At 37.5% G+C, this 27137-nt stretch overlaps 1 protein-coding gene across 2 annotated transcripts; it reads right to left on the reverse strand.

Moving 5' to 3' along the window:
- Nucleotides 1-300: 300 nt before the first annotated feature.
- Nucleotides 301-15407, reverse strand: LOC148020947 (thioredoxin-like 4, chloroplastic). Of its 2 annotated transcripts, XM_087698770.1 has the most exons (3): nucleotides 14744-15399; nucleotides 612-665; nucleotides 301-523 (listed from the first exon to the last, which is right to left on the reverse strand). In XM_087698770.1, exons 1-3 carry the CDS (start codon nucleotides 15242-15244, stop codon nucleotides 401-403), a joined length of 678 nt encoding a protein of 225 aa, XP_087554896.1. In that variant the 5' UTR covers nucleotides 15245-15399; the 3' UTR covers nucleotides 301-400. The 2 variants fall into 2 exon arrangements, with proteins under 2 accessions (XP_087554896.1, XP_087554898.1); XM_087698772.1 differs by lacking the exons at nucleotides 301-523; nucleotides 612-665 and adding an exon at nucleotides 11113-11405 and having other exon boundaries at nucleotides 14744-15407.
- Between the last annotated feature and the right edge of the window lie 11730 nt (nucleotides 15408-27137).

Genomic DNA, 27137 nt, shown 5'->3' on the forward strand with positions numbered 1-27137 from the left:
GAAACTTGGCTATTCACAGCCTCGTCTTATTTTGCAACTTTTAGCTGGTATGTATGTTAGCAACTTTCTTATGGCTGGTATTGAATGGGATGCAATGGGCTATCACACTTTTCTCAAACTGGGCTATTAACAGCCTCGTCTTCTTTTGCAACTTTCAGGTGGTATCTACGTTAGCAACATTCTTACGGTTAGTATTTGAATGGGGTGTAATGGGGTATTACAATTATAAATAGAAGAGGAGAATTCAGGTACATTGTCCTTGTAAGGATTAGCATTAGCATCATGTGTGAAACAATGTGATGAATTACAGTCTTCCAATTTACAGGTTCATCATCCAAATTATTGTGGTGGGTAAGATCCAAAAACGCTTGGTTGTTCAGGATGAAATTTTCAAGCTACATCACACTTCTTTGGCTCTCAAAGATATATATGTTTGTATGGTCTCAAATATCTTACCTTTTTCCCTTGTTGGAAAAGCCTCCACCAACCGTCCATCCTTATAAAAGTGGAAAAGTGGGACTACCTAACCACACCAATACCGAGTTGATGTCAGAAATCACGCTAACACAACACCTGCATTTAGATACCTAATAGATCACCCCATGTCTCACCTTAATTTTTAGTTGCTCTGCCACCTCAGATTGCTCATCATACTCATCCATAACCTACCATATACAAAGGAACATCTTAGCTCTTTTGCCATATATACCGACAAAGGCAATACTGCTGCTTTGAAAGTTAACGATAGGCATATGGAAACAAACCTATAGCGTACTACTTGAAGCAAATCTTAGCCATATCTACCAAGCACTAGAAATCTATTCATCACTCTACCTAGCAAGCATAAGATGTACAAGTTTGTTTGCATCTAGCAAGCACAAGAAATCCATGCATCACTCTGAAGATTCCTATGGTTGTACCAGAAAGTAGGGTCACGAATCAAAAAGTATGCTGCATGCATAACAAGTTGAAGCATATAAGCATTTAAAAAAGGGCTGCACAGCTGAAGTTTGCACTGTAAATTGAAGGTTGCCATACACAAGAACACAGCTGCAACCATGAACATTGTCTTTGGAGCATAACGTGATTTACCTCTGTTGTTAGGTCCAGGGTGGAAAAGCTGATATCACAGCTGCAGTCTCAGATCATAGATTATGCAAATAGCAAAAAGATTCTAGAAATCCATCAAAACCAAGGAAGCCTGAGGAACCTAGCAGCATTTGCTACCATGGCTGTTTTCTCTTTTTTATAGAAGCAGGAGATGCATGATTTAAGGATCATCTAAATACATGAAGACGATCAGGGTATAAGGAACTTGCAATTGGCTATTGCAGGGCTCTTGCTCTTTTCCTAGTCACTATGCCGCTACAGCAATACGAAGGTTTGATGAGAGGAATGCAACTGGCAGAGAGATGGAAGGGAATGGGTAATCTCAAGTGGCAAATCAAATGGCCCCGGGCAGGTTACTGTGGGCCAATGGTGGCCCTCGTCATCATCACCAGCTCATAAAAAGATACTGGAAACAATAACAGAGCAATGAAGAATTATAGAGGCAGCTACTTATACTGATCTCATAATGTGTCAGGTTCAAATTTTACTGACCACAGGTCACAGCAACATGGGATGCCATTTTCTAGCTTCCAGCCCCAGTCCCATCCCATCCCTGCTCTGTCCCAGTCTCATTCCCATCTTAGTGATCCCTCTCATGGTGATAGGGGACCGCAATTCATGTCCCCAATCCAAAATCACTATGCCACAAAATTCCCTCTCCAAGAGTGCACAGGGTTTTGATTGTAAGGACTCCTGTTTCTCCCTGAACTTTGTTGGGCTCTAGTAGGATGGTCGTCCATCATTGCTGTCTACCATCCTCCACCTGTCTCTCAGCCTTTCAATGCAGATTCAACATGTTTGCAGCCATCTCCACACTACTAGTCAACCAAATGGCTGCTGTCTACATAAGTTTTCTGCATTTATTGCTACACACCGCCCCAAAACCAGCATTTCAGCCTAATCAGCTACCACCTACAGTTGGCAACATCCTAGAGAGCTGCACTTTGCTGATCTCAACCATCACCTAGCTAGCCTTCCTCCTTGGATAGGGTGGTAAATAACCTAATGAAGCACTAATTACAACAAGCATAAAATTCACATAAACTGAAAATTCACACTTTACAACTTTCATCTTAGACATTGGGCACCCGATTGGCCCCAAAGTTGGCACCCCTTGCAATATTTCTTTATCTTATATTGCAAATGGAAGGAGTATAACTAAGATCCTTTGATCTCCTCCCCTAATCCAAGTACCTCTTGCTGTCAAAATTGGTCAACAAACCTCGAAACCAATTTGCCCCTTGGTTTCCTTGGGGATCGGCTTTCATCCTACTCCTTGAAAGATAATTTCAGCCCCAAATCTGATATTGGCTGGCTGGCCTCTTGAATCTCCTTGAAATCCTTCAATTTCAACTGTTAAAATATAAGTCCTAGGCCCTCAATTCTGAGCACGCATCCTAAGGCAACTGTCAAAATCCTAATTTCTGCTATAAATTAGGATTTACAGCCAAGAGATTGACTAAAATCTCTTCCTATGATGGCTCAAACTATGGGAAAATGCTAAGATAACTAGATAGATGGTTGGGGGTTGTAGAGAGGAATTTCAAAGTTTCATCGCAAGAAACGTTAAAAAGCCAATGATACCCTGCTCGAACAGCCATGGAAGTTATCACCTACAGCTTAGGACCACCAGAAAGATATTGTCATCTGCATCAAAAGGACCTTGGGGTCTTGTCATCTACTCCTATAGGGCTCCAAATTACTATCACATGCTGTAGGACTAATCCCTGATGGCTACAAATTACATCAGTAGCCTCTGCTTGCTCTCTAACAACCTCCTTCTCTCTCTCAATGGCTGGAATAGGCTTCCATCAACTCCAAGAAACGTTTTTTCCGCTTGCATGGGCAAGTTTTGCCAAGTGGCACCTCACAATCCCTTATTCCAGCTGTCAAAAGATGATGTACCAGCAAGACAGTAGGATTTGCGGAGAGGAACACAGAGTGAACTCGGCAAACATGAAGAAGAGAATAGAAGAGATAAGAAACTCTGATGAATGGAATGATGAAGTTCTGAATCATGGAGTGAATGTGATACAAGGGAACAAGGGTGTCATAGCACAAGGAAGATGATGAAGATAGCCACGAATCACGAACCGCAATGTCCTCCTGAAGGGCTGTGAGGGTAGTGGAGAGGCTAGAGAGAAGAGGTGATGGACTGAATAAATCAGCCGTAAGGAATGAATGAGAGAGTGGCTTATAAATAGACATAGTCAATCTAGGATGGCGCCCATTTTTGGGGCTGCAAACTCTAAACCCAAAACGCAAAAATAAAAAACGCAAATTGCAGGGGAAGGGTGAAGAGTTTGTGAACACCCCCTCTCAAGCCCAAAAAGGGAAACAAGAGAAAAGTGAGGTGGAGATGCAATGCTACATACTGAAGAATGCTCATGCACCAAGTGCAACTTGAACAGTGTCTCTTGTGGGGAAATTGTTCACTTGCCCAAGTGCCCTAGTACAAAGATGATGAAAACATGCAATGCATAGGAGGAATATCAGACTTTGTGTGGTGCCGAGAACCATAAGAATATGCCCGTACTCGATCTTGGGAGGTGGCTCCATGCTAACCAAGTGACCACATCAAGAAGAGAAGAGGAGGAAGAAGATGTAGAGGATCCCTAAGATCCAAGATTTCCATCGGAAAGGAAACCTACAGTAAAGAACAGTAGATAGAGTGAGTTGGAGAACCCGAAACTCAACCTCGGGAGAGAAGCCACTAGCTCCATGCACCCATGCTGGAAGGAATACGAAGGCCTTGTTACCAAGTCGCGGCTGAATCTCTGAGGTCCCAATCTAGGTGGTACCTAAAGATCTTGGGTATCAGTAGAAGAGATGACTAGTCGAAGATAGCGACCCCAAGAAAGTAGAGGATGGGTGAAGAACTTCATGTGGAATAGGTTCCCCCTCTGAGGTGGAAGGTGGAGGGGCTCCCGCTGAAGTCGAAGAAGAAGTAGATGCCCTCTCTGAGGGCAAAGAAATAACATCCCCCTCTGAATCTCCCATTGAAGTAGATAGGGAATCCAAAAGCTCATGGATCACGGACTCCAAAATGTTTGATGATGAAGGGAGTGCCGCCGGTCGTGCCAAAGAAGGTATCAGGGATGCCGAAGAGCTCCCAGAGGTAGCCTCTTGAACCTGAGTAGTCGAGGTGAAACCAGCCTTCCTTCTTGGAATGGGTGGTGATAACCTAATTTAAGAGTTAATTACAGCAATAAATAAATACACGTAAAATGAAATACACACTTTACCATAACATTCTTGGACAGTAGGCACCCTGTTGGCCCCAAAATTGGTGCCCCTTGCGGTATTTCTTTAGCTTTCATTCAATTGGAAGGAGTACAACTTGAGATTCTTCAATCTCCTCCTGCTAACCAATTGCTCTTGCTGTCATAAATGTCCAACAAGCCTTTTGGGTCATTTGCCCCTTGTTTCACCCAGGACTTCTTCTCCAATTTGACCCTTGGCTAGCCAAATGCTGCCCCAAATCAATTCGGGATAGGCTAGCTCCTGAAATCCCTTGATAATCTTCAATTATCAGCTGCTGATTTCAGTCCCTTGAGCCTTCATCTCTGGCACAGATCTCAAGGTGGCTGCTAAATCCTAATTTTTGCTGTGAATTAAGGTTTACTACAGAAATTACAGATCAGCCCACAAAAATGGCTGAGAATTGCTGAGAATGCTTAAGCATAGGCTGAAGGAGATGAGAGAATGCTGTAGATTTTGAGATTTGTCGCGAAGAACTGATCAAAATCAGTTGTTGCCCTGCTGTACCAGCCCCAAACGGATGCACCAACAACAATAGGAGCATCAAAGACTGTGATCTTCAGGAGAAAGTGCATCAGCAGCAATTGTCAGCTTCCCAAGGTCAAGAATATGCAATCTCCATCACCAAAATAGTCTCCAATGGCTGGGAATTGGCCCCAAAAGCTGGCAACAACAGTCCAATACCTCTTTCCAACAGCTCCAAAATGAAAAAACAAGATTTCCCTCTCCCTTCAGCCCAATTTGGCCTTTCCCCCACTTGCATAGGAAAGTTTTGCCAAGTGCCAGCTTTCTTAATCCATTTTCAGCAATTTCCAGCCATTTAATTAATTTTCAGAATTAATTAATTCTGAAAATTAATTCAGCCCTTAATCCATGCCCAGAAAATTGACCTTGCCCATCCAAAAATGAATTGGCTAGGCCATTTGCAACCCAAAGTGGTCCCATGCATTAATTGACCCTTGGACAAGCATTCATCCATTAATTAATGCCTAGTCCCTAGTGTCACCTCTGACACTTAATGGCCAATTAATGGTCCTAGGGGCAAATTGACACCAAAATTCACTTAGAATCTAACAAGTGTAACTTGTTACAACTTTTGCCTTTGACACCCATCTTTTTCACAGGGTCCTTCGGTATTCAATTGTGAGAAAGTAGCTTGCACCTCACATGTGCAACACATGTGCATCTTTTAATTGCACTTTTGATTAATCCTTTAATCAAATATCAATTAAACATAAGCAAAGCATCAAATTTTCACGTCCTTGTGACACAAGGGTGGGGAAGGTGGGGCTCAGAATGAGCAAGAGGTGGGCAACAGTCATTGTCTCTTAGTGGAGCAGACAGGGTAGCCGAAGAAGAGGAAGAAGTCAAGCAGCCACTGTCTCTCGAAAGAGCGGACGGCAAATCCATAGGTCGTGGAAGCCACTGTACCTGAAAATAAGTAGGAGAAGACTGCCGCTAGCATTGCGACGATCTCCGAGAGGTCGTAGCGCCAATCGATCCTCCATGTGCTTGAAAGGACTTAGTGCACATCGGATGCGTCTTATTGCCTTGAGCATAGTACTCTGATAGCTGATGCAGAACGATCTTTGTGGCCCAGAAAGGAGAAGTGGCACAAGGAGTGCCTGGTGGAAGATGCATACGAAGGGGTGGGGAGCAAAGGTCGATGTCGACAGTCTTCGGTGGGATGCCCGATGATGCCACAGTAGAAGCACCCACTAGTCTGGTCATTTCTTGGTAAAGAAGCCATGGATACCAGTGTGCATTTTTTAAGAAGAAAGAGGTTAGCCACCATAAAACACGAGCCGCAATGTCCGCCTCAAGAGGTGTGAGGGCAGTGTGAAGCACGAACCACAATGTCTGCCTCATGGGGTAAAAGGGCAGTGGAAGGACTAGAAATGAGCTGCCAGTGGGAGGAGGATGCGACCAGCAATAAGAGATAAAAACGCAGGCAGCAGGACTGTGATGATGTGGCAGGCTGTACCGCAACAGGGCTGGAAATCAGGCGCCAACTAATGGAGACAGCAATGGACAGCTTCAGCTGAGATGTCCTCTGCGAACGGGGTGTGGGCAGCAAGCTAAAACACCTGAAATCTACAAAAACGAGATTTTGATGCAACGGAAGAAGAAGAGAAGTGCATGTCGAACCCGCCACCAGTCTTTGCCTTCACTAAAGTGGAGAATCTTAGGTAAGCAGATCCAGCTTTGATACCATATCAAAAGATGATGTACCAACGAGACGGTAGAGTTGGCGGAGAGAAACACGGAGTGAACTTAGCAAACATGGAGAAGAGAATAGAAGAGAGAAGAAACTCTGATGAATGGAATGATGAAGTTCTAAATCATGAAGTGAATGTGATACAAGGAAACAAGGGTGCCGTAGCACAAGGAAGATGATGAAGACAGCCAAGCACCATGAACCACAATGTCCTCTTGAAGGGGTGTGAGGGTAGTGGAGAGGCTAGAGAGAAGAGGTGACGGACTGAATAAATCAGCCGTAAGGAATGAATAAGAGTGGCATATCAATAGGCATAGTCAGCCTAGGATGGCGCCCCTTTTTGGGACTGCAAACCCTAAACGCAAAACACAAAAACGCAAACTGCAAGTGAAGGGTGAAGGGTGAAGGGTTTCTGAACACCAGCATTATCCAACTTATTAAATTAATTTTTAGAATATTAATAATTATTCTAGCATTCAAAAAATTAATTTTACCAACCAATAATTAAATTAGCTAGGCCAATCTGTCTTCCAAGTATCCCTGAGTAATTATTAACCCTTAGACTAGTATTAATTAATTGATTAATGCCTAGTCTCTAATACCACCACCAACATTAGTGGCCAATAAATTGGTCTAAGCCCAAATCTAACACCAAGTACCGCCTAGTACTTGTCAGGCATAACTTATTACAACTTTTGCCTTTGACACCCACTGCATTATTTGGATCCTTGGCCTATTACCATGAAATAGCTGCCATGTGCATTACATGTGCTAAACAACCTTGCACATTTGATTATTATCTTAATCAAATGCTATCAACAAGATTAGAGCATCTCAAAATGTGATGTCCCCATGACCATTGGACTATTTTTTAACCCCTTTATTGGCCAAATAAGCATTAATTTTAGAGTACCATCCATAAGAAGCCTGTTTGAGACCATAAAGAGCTTTATACAGCTTACATACCATGTGCTCTTTTCCCTTAACCACAAACTTTTGAGATTGTGACACATAAAGATCCTCGTGCTAATCCCTATTCAAAAATGTCATCTTAATGTCCAATTGATGTACTTTGTAACCATAATTTGCAGCCATAGCAATTACAAATCTCACAGTACTCATATCAGATGTAGAAGTAAAAGTTTCCTCATAATCTATGCTATTCTTCTACGCATAGCCTTTTGCTACCAACTATGCTTTGTATCTATCAATAGTGTCATCAACCTTGCAATTGAGTTTAAAAACCCATTTTGTGCCAATGGCCTTCTTACCAGGTGGTAAATCCACAAGATCCCATGTGGAGTTGGTAGCAATAGAGTCTAACTCATGCTGCATGGCTTGCATCAACTGTACATTTTGCTAAGCTTCATCCAAGGAAGTAGGATCATCATCCAACAGTGAACTCATAAATACATACTCATCACAATCATCTACTTCCGTAAAATCAATCAAATGTGCCTCCCCCACATCATATGCTCCATATCTAATAGCCCTTCAAGTGCATTGAGGTAAGGGATCATCCATTTTACTCTCCTAGAGAGTATGTAACAACTATCCTGAGATTGTTTTGGCTGCATTTACAACAACCCTTTTATGTTGTACTGCATCTTCCACTACATATGGCAAACCATCATCAAAACCTTGTTGTCCGGGAGCATATGGTGCAACAACAGCTTGCTCTATAGACGATTATTTTTGTCATGCCATTTATAGTAAGCACGGACTCCAAAGAAAGTGGCAAAGGACCCTCAGACATCACCAATGTCATGGATAGCTGGGATTTGAAATTGATCACGTGAAAATGCAACATTTTCAGCAAACATGACATCCCTACTCTCAAAAGCTTTCTTTGTGCATGGGTCACACAAGTAATAGCCCTTGCTCCCTGAACTGTAGCCAATAAAATATGCATTTTACAGCCTTGTCGTCAAGCTTTCCATGAAGCTCTTTCGAAACATGTGGATAGGCTATGCAACCAAACACTTAAAAGTAGTTAACTTTAGGTCTCTTATCATGCCAAGCTTCGAACAATCTAATCATCTTCAATGCCTTAATGAATATACGATTCAACACATCTGTCTCTAACAATGCATTTATCATCCTCAAAGACAACCTAAAAGCCATGCTTATTAAAAGCAAAGATAGACAACAAGTTCTTTGTAATGCCAAGCACAAAAGACATCTAGAAGCATGAAATCACAACCATCTATGGCGGTAATAGTGACTATACCAATGCCACATACATCATGATTGCTATTGTTCACACATGTAACACACTTCCTAGCAAGGGTTAAATGCAAAGATGAAACAAACACTTCCTAGAAGTGATATGCTTTGATGCCCCACTATCAAAATACCACGTGCGCTGCATTTCAGCAGCATTAAATATTGAATCAGCCATCGAAGAATTAAAACTACATGTGAGAAATGCATAGTCCTCCTCCAAAAGGTTGGCTGACCATCACTAGATTTGCTAGCTGATGTCTCTTAGACAACCAAACCAAAGTCCTTCTCTTTGGCCAATCACTTCCTACACTCGTCAATATAGTGAGCGGTATCGTGACGCTGCACGTCCACCACAGCGAATCTAAGGGCAGAGTTTTTCACTAGGAATGTAAACTCATTAGTCAACATCATTAGGAATTTGTCTTCCATTGTGTGTGTCTTTTCGTTTGCCATTTAGTTTGAACTGTCAGTTTGAAAATTTGATTGCTTGGTTCCATCGGTGGATGTCGTGCGGAAGTCCTTCATGTGAAAGCTCAAGATGTAGCCTATGATGGGACAACTTCAAGATGATGTGGACAATGTGACAGTATCATTACCAAAGAAGGAGGTAATAAATCTAAGCATCAAGAAGCATATATTAGCATTTGGGAAGCCATGCCTTCATTTATGAGCTTTCCTACTTTGTGGTCTTGAATACCAACATGCTTGGGAACCCTTAGGAAAGGGTATCCATTGACCTTAGACTTGTGTGCAATCAAGAAAGTGGAGGAAAAAGCAAAGTTTTTTTTTAATCTTGCCTTGTGGAATATATGGAGAATGGCACCTAACTCAAGCTTTACACACGCATGCTTTTAGTACATGCCTCCAAGCTTAATGGAAAGAGGAGGCTATTATTAGAGGGGAGAAAAATAAAGCATGTGCTGTTGTTGAAGGCCATGTGATCAGGAGTAGGAAGAGAGTCTTGCAAGGCTTAAGAGGCATGGAAGAGAGAAGGCCATTGACAGATCGGAAGGCGTTCAACCAATTTGATCATCAAAGAAAGAGAGCTTGTATCTGGGCTGTGGTGAGGCAATCTACGAGGTGGTGAAGCCTACTCTCTTGAGCAGATTAGGAAGGAGAAGATAAGACGTGAGTAGCTTGGGGCCCTGCAACCAATCTGAGGAAAAGATGAGCAGCATATCAAAGATACAGACTTTGCAATAGGACGCCTTAAGGACATCGGAGCAAGGTGACAGTACGCCTAGACAGAGCAACGTTGACTGCAGCTTTAAGGCCATCTACTAAAGGGAACGTTGAGCAGGAAGCATATACAGTTGTATGCTATCAAAAAGGTGGTGCTATGAGCGCAATACAGCAGTCATAAGAACTACAGCAACGACTAAGGAAGAGATCGAAGACTAATCAGGTTGGCCACAACAGCAAAGAGGATGTCAATACAGCTGTTCAGTCAAATCAAAGAGGGTAGAAGAGAGACCTGCAGACAAAAACAGATTTGGACATGAACTTGAAGGGGAGCTTATCACTCAGCCTGTCATAAGTTATGTCAATCGAGGTGTTGTGTTTCTTAAAGTTGTTTGTATCTAAGATTTGAGATGCTAGATTTGCCACGTGGTCCACTTCGCAATGAGGCATGCATATGCTCTAGGGGAGAAATCTTGGTGTCACAACAAGCTACACAGGAGGTACAAGGTGGCTAGCTTGACTACTTTGCATTCAAAGAGGGATTATGCCACTTGGCCTTTTTCTTCAAGGTGCTTTATTACCGAGATGTTTCCACCGGAGTACACACTGCTAGAGTATCCATGCTACATCCTGGTTGTTGCTCTTTGCTTGTTCACTTGTGCTCTGAGAGAGAGTGCTAACAGTGGTCATATCATAGGTTCACAGGCATCCAGATTCCACAACCCAATTTAATGGCACTCTGTTTATTCTTTATTTGGTAATTTAATGAAAGACATAAGATCAAAGAAAGAGACAATGCACAACTTTATTTTGTCTTTAAAAGGAGGGAGTGTGGCCATAGTCCATTATCCATTCATGTACTTGCAGATTCTTGGTGTGGAGAGAGGGAGCTTGTGCTCAATGATTATACTCTTATCATAGTGAATTCCTATTCCTGGCTTACAGCTTATGCATTGTCTCTTTCTTTAATCTCATGTCTCATTATTTTGTTGCACATTTTGCTATTCTAATAGCATGCACATAGTGCAGCCATGCAAACCCTAAACCTTGCTGGTTTTAGACTGAGATTAGCAAATCCACAATCAGCAACACATCAGGTTTAACTCCGAGGCTCAAATCTCCTATTTCCACAGCCAAATTGCACATGCATCTGACAAAGATGAGGGAGAATACAGGGGGGAGAGAAATTTCTGATTTCCAACCCTTGGGATAATGACCAGCAGCAATTATCCCCAATTTGCCCCTTGATTTTGCAACTTCAAGGGGCCAAATTGGGTCTTCAACCTTGGCGGCAAATCTCTTTTACTGTAGTGGGTTGAATGGCTTCAAATCTGCTGCAAATTTTCTGATTTACCGCAATAGGGCTTCATACATCCCTAATTCCTTCATGTACCCTTTTCAAGATAGGCTGGAAACCCAAATTTTCACTGAAATTAAGTCTATAACAGTAGATTAGGGCTGAGAAAATTCAAATTTGCTAAAAGAGAAGAGATTAACAGTAAATTAGAGAAAATTATTTGACTTTCCCGTGAGAAAAGTGCCCAAACAACAATCGCCTACTGCTAGGAGCCTCCCATATGATGTCACCTACTCAAGATTCACCTTCTACTGCTGTTCAAAGATCCAAATTGAACTTCAGCTACTGTGAATTCCCCCAACACTGATCTCCACAGCCTTCTCCAACCTTGGATGGCCCAAAAACCACACCAGAATGGAAAAGAAGGAGCCCCACATGGAGGTACACTTGCATATAGCCCAAAACTGATCCAAACTTGACACTTGGCAAATTTCCATTTTCACTAGGACCTCCACATGCAAATTCAAGCTGAACAACCCTTTGGCCCTACCCTTATTTAAAACAGCATTAAATGTTGCCCAACCTCAATTTTTAATTCCTAACCTCTTTGAACTTGAAAGTGTTGATACTTTCCAAAGGGGTACTTCCGGGCTAGGAAGCCCTAAAGTACCCCTTTGAACTTGCAAGTGTTGATACTTTCCAAGGAGGCACTTTAGGGCTAGGGCAGCCAAGTCTTATTTATACAACTCGAAGCCCATTGTGCAGCTCATCATGTAGGCATTGACAATGCTAATCATAGGATAATAGGACTCAACTGCCCTAAGCCTAAAGTGCCCATAAGGCGAATGTACTAGGTCACTTTATGACCCCTGTCCAAGGATATAACAAGCATGCATGGTCAGCTCAACCTATATAGAAGGAGATAATTAGTAAGGGTCCATTTGTAAACTTTTTACAAGAGCAAAGGTTCAAACTCTTCCTAAACTACCTATTGCATTAGCTACCATGACTCAATGTTTTATGGTCATCGAGAAAGTAATAGTACCTTAGTAAGGTAAAAGCAACACTCCTATTGGTTGCAAATGCATGAGTATATGCTTTAGCGTCTTGTTTGAGATAAAGCCAAGTTTTCACATGAAAAACCAAAGGTGTAATGTTAGAATTTGCCCATTGTGTGATGAGCCATTGAAGTGTAGAGTTTGGCATGACCTTTCCCACCACTACAAGATCACACATTCATACACATCTCACCACCAATTTCATAGATTTAAAAATTTTCGAATGTTAATTCCTTGCTGGAGTATGGACACAGAAGAGGTTATTGCAAAATTGTCAATTCATATCATTTCGCATTTGTGATCATTTCAAACAAGGGGCAATGCTGCAAAGTGTATCTCTTATTTTAGGTGTGCTTTTGTTTGGCATAATTTCTACTACCGATGACTTTTTAGTGCTTTTTACCTCCAACAGATGCCTACATAAAGACAAACGACCAATTGGCATTGAATTGTCTATAAAGTACCGTCCATAACCAGCAAGACGAGGAAGAGTCCTTTGGTGGCTTCCTACAGATTAGGCTCCATGCAAGGTTGCATTCAAATGTTGGTTTAACTCTCACTCAACTCAGATGGTTTTCACAGCCAACGTGATCAGCAACTCTTATAAGTTATGAGAAGTTTTTTGAGTCGATAGAGGACAAGCTGACTAAGAGAGTCTAACCTTAGATAAGCACATAAGCACAAAGAGAGATGTTATCTACAAGGATAGGGTTTGGATACATCTTTGAACTATGAAGCCTAGGTTAAAGCAAGTGAGCCAGAAATACCTAATGCTTCCTATTTGTCTTGGTGGTAGCTCATCTTGGTCTGCCTAAAGAAATCAGAAGACTAATGAGGAGAGTGGAGAGCAATCAAGAGAGATGAACATAGAGCCAAAATGATGAAGGTGAGATCTCAAGCACTCAATCGGGACATATAGGTGGAATCATTGACTACTTTTGGTCCAACCACTGTGTGGGTCCAGATGACCTATAACCACTCATTTGTGGCTAACTAGAATCTAATGTTCTAGATATCTTTTGATTTCAAGGGAAGCAGATTAAACTAATTAATATAGAAATCTTATCAACAGTATACATATTCTTTTTCTGTTGATTTGTCACATATCAGCAATTTGTCAGTCCATGATTCTAACCTACTTGGAGAACAGAACTTAAACCTTTTTAAACTCTAGTTTAACTAGCGCTTAAAGCCTTTCCTAGAGCCTTAGGATACTTTTAAATATACAAGAATCCAAGTAACTACTCTAAGTCAGTGCATGTTTGGAGGTAAGCAGCCCAACCACTAGTGGAGGGTATTGAAACAGAGTTGCAAGTGCATTAGGCATGTGAACTGGTTAGCAGAAGTTTGTTGCCGTATGTGGTCTCATTTGCATCTGTGCAACTTCCTCATGGCTGCTCCCTGTATTGTTTGCTATCCAGCCAGTTTGAGTATATTTTAATCAATCAAAGCATATCCATGAATATTTTTTTCATCAGGCAAAATTGATTCAGCTTCATTTATACCACTTTGGGTTTCTTAAGTGCCTTCTATGGAAGATATTGATCTACTCCATAAAATTTGTGCAAGCTTCAAAGAAGATCTTCCTCATGAGATTCTTCGTTTTTTGACATTGCATTGTTGAGAATTTTGGCAGAGGATAGCTGTCCAGTATCATGATTGAGAGAACTGATGAGAAATAGCTGTGAAGAGGTCCGCCCTTCCCACCTTAGTACCTCATCTTGTGCCCCTGCTGTCCAACATGACTAAGGTGGGCCCTCCTCACCTTAGTACATTAGCTATAGTAAAGAATTTGTAAAGAGGGTGGCCTTATATATAGACAACATTAACCGATTCTAGAGAAAACCTAAGCATGCCACAACACTGCCAAGTGTCTCAACACAAAATGCCAATGCTCAATGTTTAAGGAGCAGACGAGTCACAACCCTTGAAGTTCAAAGGTAAGATAGCAAATACAACTAGCGGAATTAAAGGGCAAGCTAGCCAGAGGAATTTGGATGGTTAAAAAGCAATGACCCAAAGGAACTTCGATAGTTCTAGGGCAAGATAGCAGAGTGAAGACAGGGAAAACGCTTGAGTGATGCTAGCATACACTCTTGCTTCAAAGAACTGGGCAATTTTCAAGGTTTGAGCAAATTAAGCATTGTCATTGATTCATCACCTGACAGAGCAGAATCCAAAGACACGCAATTGAGCCTGTTCTAAACCACATGCACTTTGGGAGCCACAATAAAAAATTTTATCTATCTTCAAGGAGTTATCCCCATTGTCACAAACGAAAGACAGGCATGACTCTTTGCCATTGCCTCATCTGAATTATGCCGCTCGCTCCACATGTACAGTACAGGAAGAAAAATCTCCGGAGATCAAGATAAAACGCAGTACACTTACATTGTGTTTGAGGAAAATGACGGCCTCACCGTCATCACCAGCTCCTTTGCACAGCTTGATAAAGCCTTGTTCTATGTATTTGCAGCTTCCGCAAGCAGTCCTGTAGAAATCGACCACGACAAGGGCATTCTTTGCCTTTGCAGCGTCAAGAATGGCAGCCAATTCGGCATTGGTCCGGAACTCCTTGACGCACTCAACGGGGCACAGGTCTTCGTCCTCGTCCTCGTCCTCGTCCTGGCTGCGCGCTGCGGCAGCTTCTTGCGACTTCCGGAATTCGGCAGAGTTCAGGGCTGCCATTGCCAAGGGCAGCCGCAGGACTCCATCCGCAGGAGCTGCTGATGATGAGCATGAGGGGAAAGAAGAGAGATCCATAAACCGGCCGCCTACGGCTCCTCGTGATCTGGCTTTACGGTGGTCCGATCGAAGGCAGACATCGTCGCACGCTCTCCCGCAGCAGCAGATTGATGCCTGGCCAACAGGTAAGTGCGACGACAGCAGCATTACCGCAATTCTGTAAGCAACCCCTTGTCAGAAAGATATTTGTTGTCTGTTATAGCCCTGCATATGTAAATGTAGCGACGTGTGTTTGGTGTCCAGCGTCCGTTGTATGGAAAAACCACAAAGGTGATGTAATCAATCACAAGAGCTTGCACAAAGGGAACACCAAAATGAGCCGTGAGCACACACCTTCATGTACAATCCTGTTCTAAGGTCACAAGGCTGGTTAAAAGGGCACACCAGATGTGAACACGCCCTCTATGCTACTTTATTTTGGTTCTTGGCTCGTTGACTTCCCGAACCTCCAATTTTTATCACAAGCCTATTCTTTCCCCCAAGCCTAGTTTTAAATTCAAATTTGATGGTTTATGGGTTTTATAATGGCTACATAATCTATAATCATTGAGGCCAATTGAGGTCACTTTAATGCGTGATATACTCTCTCTCTCTCATGGTCTCTTTCTGATTTTGGCACTCCCATCGCTTTTGAAACTAGGTGGGTGGTGCCAATTGAGGTCACTTTAATGTGTGACATACTCTCTCTCTCTCTCTTCTCATGGTCTCTTTTTTATTTTGGCACTCCCATCGCTTTTGAAACTAGGTAGGTGGTGTAGGCAAGCTGGTGGTCTTCTTCTTGAGCTTCCGCACAGGTGTTCGTAGGTAGGGTGCTCATCTTCCTGAACATCTCTCTCTCTCTTTTTGATTTTTTCGTACGGGATGTTATATTTATAAAGTACTAAACAACAAAAGAGTTACAAAAGTCATGGCAAAGACGCAGAGGAAATTGTCATATGGCAGGGAAGTAAGTCTTCCCGAGGGAGTAACTCAGAGTGCCGAATGAGATCTATCTGCCAATGCAAGAGACCTTTAAGCCTCGCAATATGTCCCTGAACATCTCTCTCTCTCTCTCTCTCTCTCTCTCTCTCTCTCTCTCTCTCTCTCTCTCTCGGGGGTCAACACGGTAGCGGTAGAAAACGACGTGGCAACGATGGTGGACAGCAGCGTATTGATGATGTGGTGGAAAGGTGCAATGACATGGTGAGAGGGCACAATGACATGGCAAAGAGTTATTAGTTAATTATTTTAAATTAAGTAGTTAACTAAGTTAAAATTAATAGTTATAATTATAGTTATTAAATTAATTAATTAGATATATTAAAAAATTAAAGTTAATAGTTAAATCAAAGTTATTATTACTATTATTATTATTAATTGATAGTTATTAATTATTATTATTGTCGTTATTTTTTGTTATTAAGAAAAGATTAAGATAACATTATTCATTATTATTCATAGTTTTATTATTATTATTATTATTATTATTATTATTATTATCATTATCATTATCATTATTATATTACTAGTTATTTTTTATAGATTAATTAATAGTGATAATTAGAAGTTAATAACAATTAATAGTGATAATTAATTAGTTGTTTTTATAGATTAGTTGGTTAATAATATGATTATTGATTAATCAAAAATCAATCATTAATAATATATTATTGTTATTAAGATAAGATAAGATTATATATAACGATAAATAAAATATTATTATTATTATATGGTATTATTAAGTAACTAATTAAAATAGATTGATTAATCACTAATTAATCATTATTATATATTATTTATTTTACTTTATTAGTTACTTAGTTAATCAATAGTTAATATTGTTTTATTATAATAAAATGATATAACTATAAGTACTTGATAATAGTTTGAAGATTGATTAATTGATAATTAATGTTAATTATTATTTTTGTTATTTTCATTAGTTAGTTACTTATGAATTAATTATTAATTAATTGGTTAATAAATATTTGGGATGTGTGTGCGGGTTTGTGTATAGTTAAAGCTAATTATTTTACTTTAAATAGTTATTAATTAATTTAAGTTATTAATATTATTACAATTATTATTAGTTGTTTTTATTTAGTAGAGATAAATTAGTTATTATTATTAAGTTAAGATTATTTTATTATGAGTTATTATTTTTGTTAAATTATATTATGTTAGTTAGTTAATTGGGATGTGTGTGTGTGTGGTTAAAATTAATTAGTTAATTTTAAATAGTTATTAATTAAATTAAAGTATTAAGATTATTATTAGTTATTTCTATTTAATATAGAGAGATTAGTTATTATTATTATGTTAAGGTTATTATTAAGATTATTTTATTTTTATTAGTTAGTTGATTAATGTTAATAGTTAAAGTTAATTAATTGGTAGTTAATAATTAATGGTTATTATTATTTTATTAATTTATATTGTGTGTGTTAGTTATTATTATTATATTAGTTAGTTGATTGAAGTTAATTAATTGATAGTTAATATTTAATAGTTATTAATTAAATTAAATTAAATTATTGAGATTATTATTATTAGTTTTTTAAGTTTAATTGTATTATATTAGTTAGTTATTATTGTTTGTTAGTTAATAGTTAAAGTTAATTAGTTAATTGATAGTTATCATATTATTATTATTAATTTATTTTTATTATTATTACTAGTTAATAGTTAATTGAAAGTTATTATATTATTATTATTACTTTTATTATTATTATTGGTTAATTAAATTTAATTCATTAGTATTATTATTTTATTTTTATTATTATTAATATATGATATAATTAAGTAACTAATTAAGATATAATAATTTATTATTATAATTATTACTACTATTACTATAGTAATTAGTTGATTGATTAATTATATATATATATATATAATTAACTTTTAATTAATTAGTTAGCTAGTTAGTTATGAATAATTAATTATGTAAAGTATTTCTAATTCTTTTATATATGTGTGTGTATAGTTATATATAGTTATTATTAATCATTAAGTAATTTATTATTATTATTATTATTATTATAGTTATACTTACAATAGATGGTTTTTTTAATAGATTTTAATTACTGAGAGAAAGAGAGAGGGTGTGTGTGTGTGTGTGTTAGTTTTGTTCATGTTAGTTGTGTTAGTACATTAGTTGGTTGAGAGAGAGAGAGAGAGAGAGAGAGAGAGAGAGAGAGAGAGAGAGAGAGAGAGAGAGAGAGAATATTTCTTAATAGTAGTTTTGTTGGTAAGTTAGTAAGCTGGTTTTGTTTATGTTTATGTGTGTTTGGCATTAGTTATGTTGGTAGGTTAATTTATATTGATTGGTTATGTTAGTAGGTTACATGTCAATTAGTTGGATAGGTTGGTTAGAGAGAGAGAGAGTTTTCTTTATGTTAGTATATACATACATACACACACACACACACATATATAAGTTGCTTTAGTTTGTTAGTTGGTTGCTTTAGGTTTTTGTTATTAGTTGGTTTGTAGTTTCGTTTGGTTGGTTTGGATTAGGTGTTGGTTTATTGTGTGATGTGGTGTGACGTGATGTAATAGGTGCGAGAGAGAGAGAGAGAGAGAGAGAGAGAGAGAGAGAGAGAGAGAGAGAGAGAGAGAGAGAGAGAGAGAGAGAGAGAGAGAGAGAGAGAGAGAGAGAGAGAGAGAACTTTTAATTAAAGCTTTGGTTGATGTTGCTCTTTGTTGGTGTTTTTTTGCAGCTATTAGTCTTTTGGGCAATTTTTTGCGGCTATTATTCAAGTTGGTGGTCTCTCTCCTTTAATATGGTTGTGATTTTGATTTAGTTTGATTGAATTTTGTTGTGTTTGTTATTGGTTTATGTTATTGGTGTAGTTAGAGAGAGGGGTGTGTGTGTGTACTTGGTTTTTGTTGGTGAACTTATGTATATGTTAGTAAGGTTATGTTTGTTGTTATTAGTTTTGTTAGTGAGTTAGAGAGAGAGACTCTCTCTCTCTCTCTCTCTCTCTCTCTCTCTCTCTCTCTCTCTCTCTCTCTCTCTCTCTCTCTCTCTCTCTCTCTCTCTCTCTCTCTCTCTCTCTCTCTCTCTCTCTCTCTACCTAGGTAACCTCCCCAACTTTTCATTAGTCTCCAACTTTCGTTTGTGTTGGTATTGGTTTTGTTAGTGGGTAGGTTAGTTGGTTGTTAGAGAGAGGAAGAGAGACAATGAGAGAGTATATGTTTGTTAGTATTTTAGTTTGCTTATTTTATTATTGTGTGATGTGATGAGAGGGAGAGAGAGAGTAGTTTGTTATTTGTTAGCTTATTTTATTTGTTAGTGGAAAGCGAGAGAGAGAGAGAGAGAGAGAGAGAGAGAAGGAATATTCATTTATTATTAGTTTTTAATTATTTGTTTTGTTAGTGGTTGGTGAGGTGGTAGGTTAGTTTTGTTAATAGGTTGGTTTTGTTTGTGTTGCCAATAAGTAATTTGATGTTAGTTGGTTTTGTTAGTAAGTTGGTTGGTTGGTTATAGAGAGAGAGAGAGAGAGAGAGAGAGAGAGAGAGAGAGAGAGAGATTATTAATTATTGGTTAATTATTAGTTTTGTTGATTAGCTATAGATTAATTAATTTATTACCACTTAATTATGGACTCTCTTTCTCTCGATGCAAGTGTGGGGACACAAATATATATATATTAATTCATTGATAAATAAATCAGGTATGGGAGAGAAGGGGGAGGGAGAGAAAAATTGATTGATTGATTAATTATGGACTCTCTCTCTCTCTCTCTCTCTCTCTCTCTCTATTATATAGGGTGCGAAGTAGGTTGGTTAGTTTTGTTAGTAGGTCGGTTGGTTGGCTAGAGAGGGAGAGAGGGAGAGGGGGGGGGGGAGAGGGAGAGCACATCTTTGTCTCGCTCTTGCTTTGATAAATAGATTGTAGTGGATGAGACATCTCTCTCTCTCTCTCTCTCTCTCTCTCTCTCTCTCTCTCTCTCTCTCTCTCTCTCTCTCTCTCTCTCTCTCTCTCTCTCTCTCTCTCTCTCTCTCGGGGGTCAACACGGTAGCGGTAGAAAACGACGTGGCAACGATGGTGGACAGCAGCGTATTGATGATGTGGTGGAAAGGTGCAATGACATGGTGAGAGGGCACAATGACATGGCAAAGAGTTATTAGTTAATTATTTTAAATTAAGTAGTTAACTAAGTTAAAATTAATAATTATAATTATAGTTATTAAATTAATTAATTAGATATATTAAAAAATTAAAGTTAATAGTTAAATCAAAGTTATTATTACTATTATTATTATTAATTGATAGTTATTAATTATTATTATTATCGTTATTTTTTGTTATTAAGAAAAGATTAAGATAACATTATTCATTATTATTCATAGTTTTATTATTATTATTATTATTATTATTATTATTATTATTATCATCATTATCATTATCATTATTATATTACTAGTTATTTTTTATAGATTAATTAATAGTGATAATTAGAAGTTAATAACAATTAATAATGATAATTAATTAGTTGTTTTTATAGATTAGTTGGTTAATAATATGATTATTGATTAATCAAAAATCAATCATTAATAATATATTATTGTTATTAAGATAAGATAAGATTATATATAATGATAAATAAAATATTATTATTATTATATGGTATTATTAAGTAACTAATTAAAATAGATTGATTAATCACTAGTTAATCATTATTATATATTATTTATTTTACTTTATTAGTTACTTAGTTAATCAATAGTTAATATTGTTTTATTATAATAAAATGATATAACTATAAGTAATTGATAATAGTTTGAAGATTGATTAATTGATAATTAATGTTAATTATTATTTTTGTTATTTTCATTAGTTAGTTACTTATGAATTAATTATTAATTAATTGGTTAATAAATATTTGGGATGTGTGTGTGGGTTTGTGTATAGTTAAAGCTAATTATTTTATTTTAAATAGTTATTAATTAATTTAAGTTATTAATATTATTACAATTATTATTAGTTGTTTTTATTTAGTAGAGATAAATTAGTTATTATTATTAAGTTAAGATTATTTTATTATGAGTTATTATTTTTGTTAAATTATATTATGTTAGTTAGTTAATTGGGATGTGTGTGTGTGTGGTTAAAGTTAATTAGTTAATTTTAAATAGTTATTAATTAAATTAAAGTATTAAGATTATTATTAGTTATTTATATTTAATATAGAGAGATTAGTTATTATTATTATGTTAAGGTTATTATTAAGATTATTTTATTTTTATTAGTTAGTTGATTAATGTTAATAGTTAAAGTTAATTAGTTGGTAGTTAATAATTAATGGTTATTATTATTTTATTAATTTATATTGTGTGTGTTAGTTATTATTATTATATTAGTTAGTTGATTGAAGTTAATTAATTGATAGTTAATATTTAATAGTTATTAATTAAATTAAATTAAATTATTGAGATTATTGTTATTAGTTTTTTAAGTTTAATTGTATTATATTAGTTAGTTATTATTGTTTGTTAGTTAATAGTTAAAGTTAATTAGTTAATTGATAGTTATCATATTATTATTATTAATTTATTTTTATTATTATTACTAGTTAATAGTTAATTGAAAGTTATTATATTATTATTATTATTGGTTAATTAAATTTAATTCATTAGTATTATTATTTTATTGTTATTATTATTAATATATGATATAATTAAGTAACTAATTAAGATATAATAATTTATTATTATAATTATTACTACTATTACTATAGTAATTAGTTGATTGATTAATTATATATATATATATAATTAACTTTTAATTAATTAGTTAGCTAGTTAGTTATGAATAATTAATTATGTAAAGTATTTCTAATTCTTTTATATATGTGTGTGTATAGTTATATATAGTTATTATTAATCATTAAGTAATTTATTATTATTATTATTATAGTTATACTTACAATAGATGGTTTTTTTAATAGATTTTAATTACTGAGAGAAAGAGAGAGGGTGTGTGTGTGTGTGTGTGTTAGTTTTGTTCATGTTAGTTGTGTTAGTACATTAGTTGGTTGAGAGAGAGAGAGAGAGAGAGAGAGAGAGAGAGAGAGAGAGAGAGAGAGAGAGAGAAAATTCTTGATAGTTTATTTAGTTTTGTTGGTAAGTTAGTAAGCTGGTTTTGTTTATGTTTATGTGTGTTTGGCATTAGTTATGTTGGTAGGTTAATTTATATTGATTGGTTATGTTAGTAGGTTACACGTCAATTAGTTGGATAGGTTGGTTAGAGAGAGAGAGAGAGAGAGAGAGAGAGAGAGAGAGAGAGAGAGAGAGAGAGAGAGAGAGAGAGAGAGAGAGAGAGAGAGAGAGAGAGAGAGAGAGAGAGAGAGAGAGAGAGAGAGAGAGAGAGAGAGAGAGTTTTCTTTATGTTAGTATATACATACATATACACATACACACACATATATAAGTTGCTTTAGTTTGTTAGTTGGTTGCTTTAGGTTTTTGTTATTAGTTGGTTTGTAGTTTCGTTTGGTTGGTTTGGATTAGGTGTTGGTTTATTGTGTGATGTGGTGTGACGTGATGTAATAGGTGCAAGAGAGAGAGAGAGAGAGAGAGAGAGAGAGAGAGAGAGAGACTTTTAATTAAAGCTTTGGTTGATGTTGCTCTTTGTTGGTGTTTTTTTGCAGCTATTAGTCTTTTGGGCAAATTTTTGCGGCTATTATTCAAGTTGGTGGTCTCTCTCCTTTAATATGGTTGTGATTTTGATTTGGTTTGATTGAATTTTGTTGTGTTTGTTATTGGTTTATGTTATTGGTGTAGTTAGAGAGAGGGGTGTGTGTGTGTACTTGGTTTTTGTTGGTGAACTTATGTATATGTTAGTAAGGTTATGTTTGTTGTTATTAGTTTTGTTAGTGAGTTAGAGAGAGAGACTCTCTCTCTCTCTCTCTCTCTCTCTCTCTCTCTCTCTCTCTACCTAGGTAACCTCCCCAACTTTTCATTAGTCTCCAACTTTCGTTTGTGTTGGTATTGGTTTTGTTAGTGGGTAGGTTAGTTGGTTGTTAGAGAGAGGAAGAGAGACAATGAGAGAGTATATGTTTGTTAGTATTTTAGTTTGCTTATTTTATTATTGTGTGATGTGATGAGAGGGAGAGAGAGAGTAGTTTGTTATTTGTTAGCTTATTTTATTTGTTAGTGGAAAGCGAGAGAGAAAGAGAGAGAGAGAGAGAGAGAAGGAATATTCATTTTTTATTAGTTTTTAATTATTTGTTTTGTTAGTGGTTGGTGAGGTGGTAGGTTGGTTTTGTTTGTGTTGCCAATAAGTAATTTGATGTTAGTTGGTTTTGTTAGTAAGTTGGTTGGTTGGTTATAGAGAGAGAGAGAGAGAGAGAGAGAGAGAGAGAGAGAGAGAGAGAGAGAGAGAGAGAGAGAGAGAGAGAGAGATTATTAATTATTGGTTAATTATTAGTTTCATTGATTAGCTATAGATTAATTAATTTATTACCACTTAATTATGGACTCTCTTTCTCTCGATGCAAGTGTGGGGACACACACACACACACACACACACATATATATATAAATTCATTGATAAATAAATCAGGTATGGGAGAGAAGGGGGAGGGAGAGAAAAATTGATTGATTGATTAATTATGGACTCTCTCTCTCTCTCTCTCTCTCTCTCTATTATATAGGGTGCGAAGTAGGTTGGTTAGTTTTGTTAGTAGGTCGGTTGGTTGGCTAGAGAGGGAGAGAGGGAGAGGGGGGGGGGGAGAGGGAGAGCACATCTTTGTCTCGCTCTTGCTTTGATAAATAGATTGTAGTGGATGAGACATCTCTCTCTCTCTCTCTCTCTCTCTCTCTCTCTCTCTCTCTCTCTCTCTCTCTCTCTCTCTCTCTCTCTCTCTCTCTCTCTCTCTACTATTTGAAAACAAACGGATAGGGTGATACATTGCATACATTTGAGTGAGGAAAGTCTCTCTCTCTCTCTCTCTCTCTCTCTCTCTCTCTCTCTCTCTCTCTCTCTCTCTCTCTCTCTCTCTCTCTCTCTCTCTCTCTCTCTCTCTCTCTCTCTCTCTCTCTCTCTCTCTCTCTCTCTCATATAGGGTATGTAGAGTTTGTGTAATAATTTGGTTTTATAGGAAAAATGTGTGTGTGTGTGTGTGTGTGTGTGTGTGTGTGTGTGTGTGTGTGTGTGTGTGTGTGTGTGTGTGTGTCTCCCTCTCGACTTTTGAAATAATGGAGTTTTTAATGTTTGATTTATACAGAGAACACCTAGCCACGCACTTTAAAATATGAGGATTTACATTGGATTAGAATAAACATTTAAGATATATATTTTAAGATATGGAGTGAAAGATATCAACATTTTAAGATATCAATGATATGGGAATTTAACTCTATTTATTTTATTATCTTCTACACTGATTTTAAGACATGGAGTGGAGGATTCTCTACTAATTTTAATCTATGTATTATATTGTTAACCTCTATAGGTGCAAGGATGGAGCCATATATCTTGAACTCCAAAGTAAGGGCTACAAATTTCTATACATATGTTCTTTGTGGATTATCAAATAATGATTTTCTAGGGGAGGATATTGTGTGGTGTGCACCCTTGGACCATAGGGGTCCATCTTATACATGCAAATGAGATCAAGCAATGAGGCTATTTGTCCAAGAGAAAAAGCCTCATTCAAATTGGAAAGCCAGCTCATTGGTAGTTGTAGCATTCAATGCACAGGGGCTAAGTGATAATACTATTTAGTCATGGCTTTCATTATTGAGAGATAGGTCCATCCTTTACTTTGCTCATGGCAATTTGTGAGGCTGGTACACATATAATACTTTAATGACATGAAAACCCTATCATTGACATTTTCAAACTTTGGGAGTTGTTTAATGTGTGAGTTAGCAGGAATGGAGAATGTTGCATCGTAGCAAGGCATGATTTTTTAGGGAAGGATGTTGTGTAGTGTGCACAAGCAATGAGACTCTTTGTCCTTGGAAAAAAACCTCATTCCAATTAAAAGGACAACTCACTAGTCGTTGTAACATTAGGTACACCAAAAGATCCATCCTCAACTCTACTCATTGCAATTCATGAGGTGGGTATAACTATAAAGAACTTTGAATCATGATGGATGTATTCATAGGGATGTTTAAATGAATACATCCATTGTGATGAAAACTCTAGTCTCTCACCTAGGAAGCCATGGAAATTTGCTTGAAGTACTCCAATTGCACCTTGAAGACATGTGCATGACCAATATGTAAGTTAGTTAAAGACCCACTTGAGTCCCATGTGTGAGATAAATAAATTGAAACCTCACTCCAAATACTGTTTGCTATTGCAAATCCTATCGGAATTGATCATATGGTCTAAAGCACGTATATTTCAAATTTAATGCATTGGAAGGCTGATCTAATGCCATCTAGGATTTTTTGCTATTCTTAATTTTAAGAATAGTTGATATGCACCTCAATGTTTGTTGAGAATCAGCAATCACACTCACTAAACAGCCTCTTTGTATGGAGTTTCAGGGTCAAGGATATGCATGCTAACCTATCCCATATGCACAATGGTGCTTACTATAGTTTCCTACTTTCCTATAAAGCATTGTACTTGCTTCCTTTTCTTAATGCAATGATAGTACTCTTTTCTTTTCAGTGAAGTGTCAATGTCATTGTCCACATACACAAGATTGTGTTTATGAGTCCAAGTCTCAATCTTGGAACCTAATTCACTTGTGTAACAAACAGTGCCTTTGTCTTCTCCATCATGAGTCCACACTTCTCATTTCATCCTCCATAGCTTCCAGTTTTGCCAGCGCATTTCTCACATGGTATCAGAGCCCAGTCGGGCATGGCATAACTCCCTTCTCTGCTCTCTCAGTCCCTCTTAACCTCAGGTCAGCTCATGGTTCTCATTTTCCACCTCCATCTTCACTTGATCTTCTTGGCAGCCATAGCCACCTTGCACCTATCCTGCTTCAAGCTCTTAGATCTCTTCAACCAGACAAGATCTTGACAAGCTTTCTTCTAGGGAACTGTAGCCCTGCTCTTGGAGCTCCTCTCTGTCACCTCAGAGCTCAACATTAGGCCATTTCAAGCTCAGCATTGTGAGTCTACACAGTTGTGCTGCCCTGTGTTTCTGCCATAGCCAGATAGACCCTGCCAACTTTGAGGAGCTGGATCTTGCAATAGAGGGCATAACTCTTCACGCTGTCTTCTACAAAGTTGTTTCCCAACTTCAGGCGCATTATCTTGGCACAACACAACTCGACATTGCACACTCTATGCGACGGCATTGCTGAAATTCATTGCTGCTGTCAGAATTGCGCCTACTAACGTTCGAGCTGCTACCACCATCGCTATAGGTCGCGATGTTGATGACCACGATAGGGCATTGATAGCCCATCATTCAAGCTTCATTTTGATGAAAAAAGTTTTGAAAATGATCCACCGTAGCTCCTACAATCAACAAAAAAACCAGGCTGCCCCCAGAAACCCTAATGCAAAAGCCATAGCCAAAGCTTCAAAATTCTGATATTTTTCATTGTTTCTCTCATTGAAGTTATCAACAGTGATTTTAATCACTGAGCAATACTCTCTGAAGTTCATTAAAGTACTGTCACTCAGATTTGAAGATATCAGCATCAAATCAAGAAGGGGAAGATTAGACTTGGATTTAAAAAGAGTAAAGGACTTTGCAGATTTGGTATTCATTGACATAGTTAGTGCTTTTTAGCACTTGTGTCTCTCAACCAACTCTTCTGCTGCTCAAATCTAATAAGTCTGAAGTTGATTTGCTACTGTTCCCGTAAGTCTAACATGGGAAAAGACTCTCCAAATGCTCGATTCAAAGGAGTCGGGTTTCACACCTGGCAAACCTGCATCAAGCTCATCTTGATGAAAAAGGGTCTCTGGGCCATCACAAATGGCAAAGAGAAGAAACCTCGGGACGCGGACCTTGCAACTACTTGGCAAAAGAATGATGACAGAGCCCAGGCCATTATCAAACTGGAGCTAGATGACAGTTATATCCATCATGTGGATAACTGTGAGACCTCACAGGATACATGGAAAAGAC

Source organism: Lygodium microphyllum, chromosome 18, assembly GCF_053477565.2.
Source record: "Lygodium microphyllum isolate KBCC chromosome 18, Lygodium_microphyllum_v1.1.10, whole genome shotgun sequence".
NCBI lineage: Eukaryota > Viridiplantae > Streptophyta > Polypodiopsida > Schizaeales > Lygodiaceae > Lygodium > Lygodium microphyllum.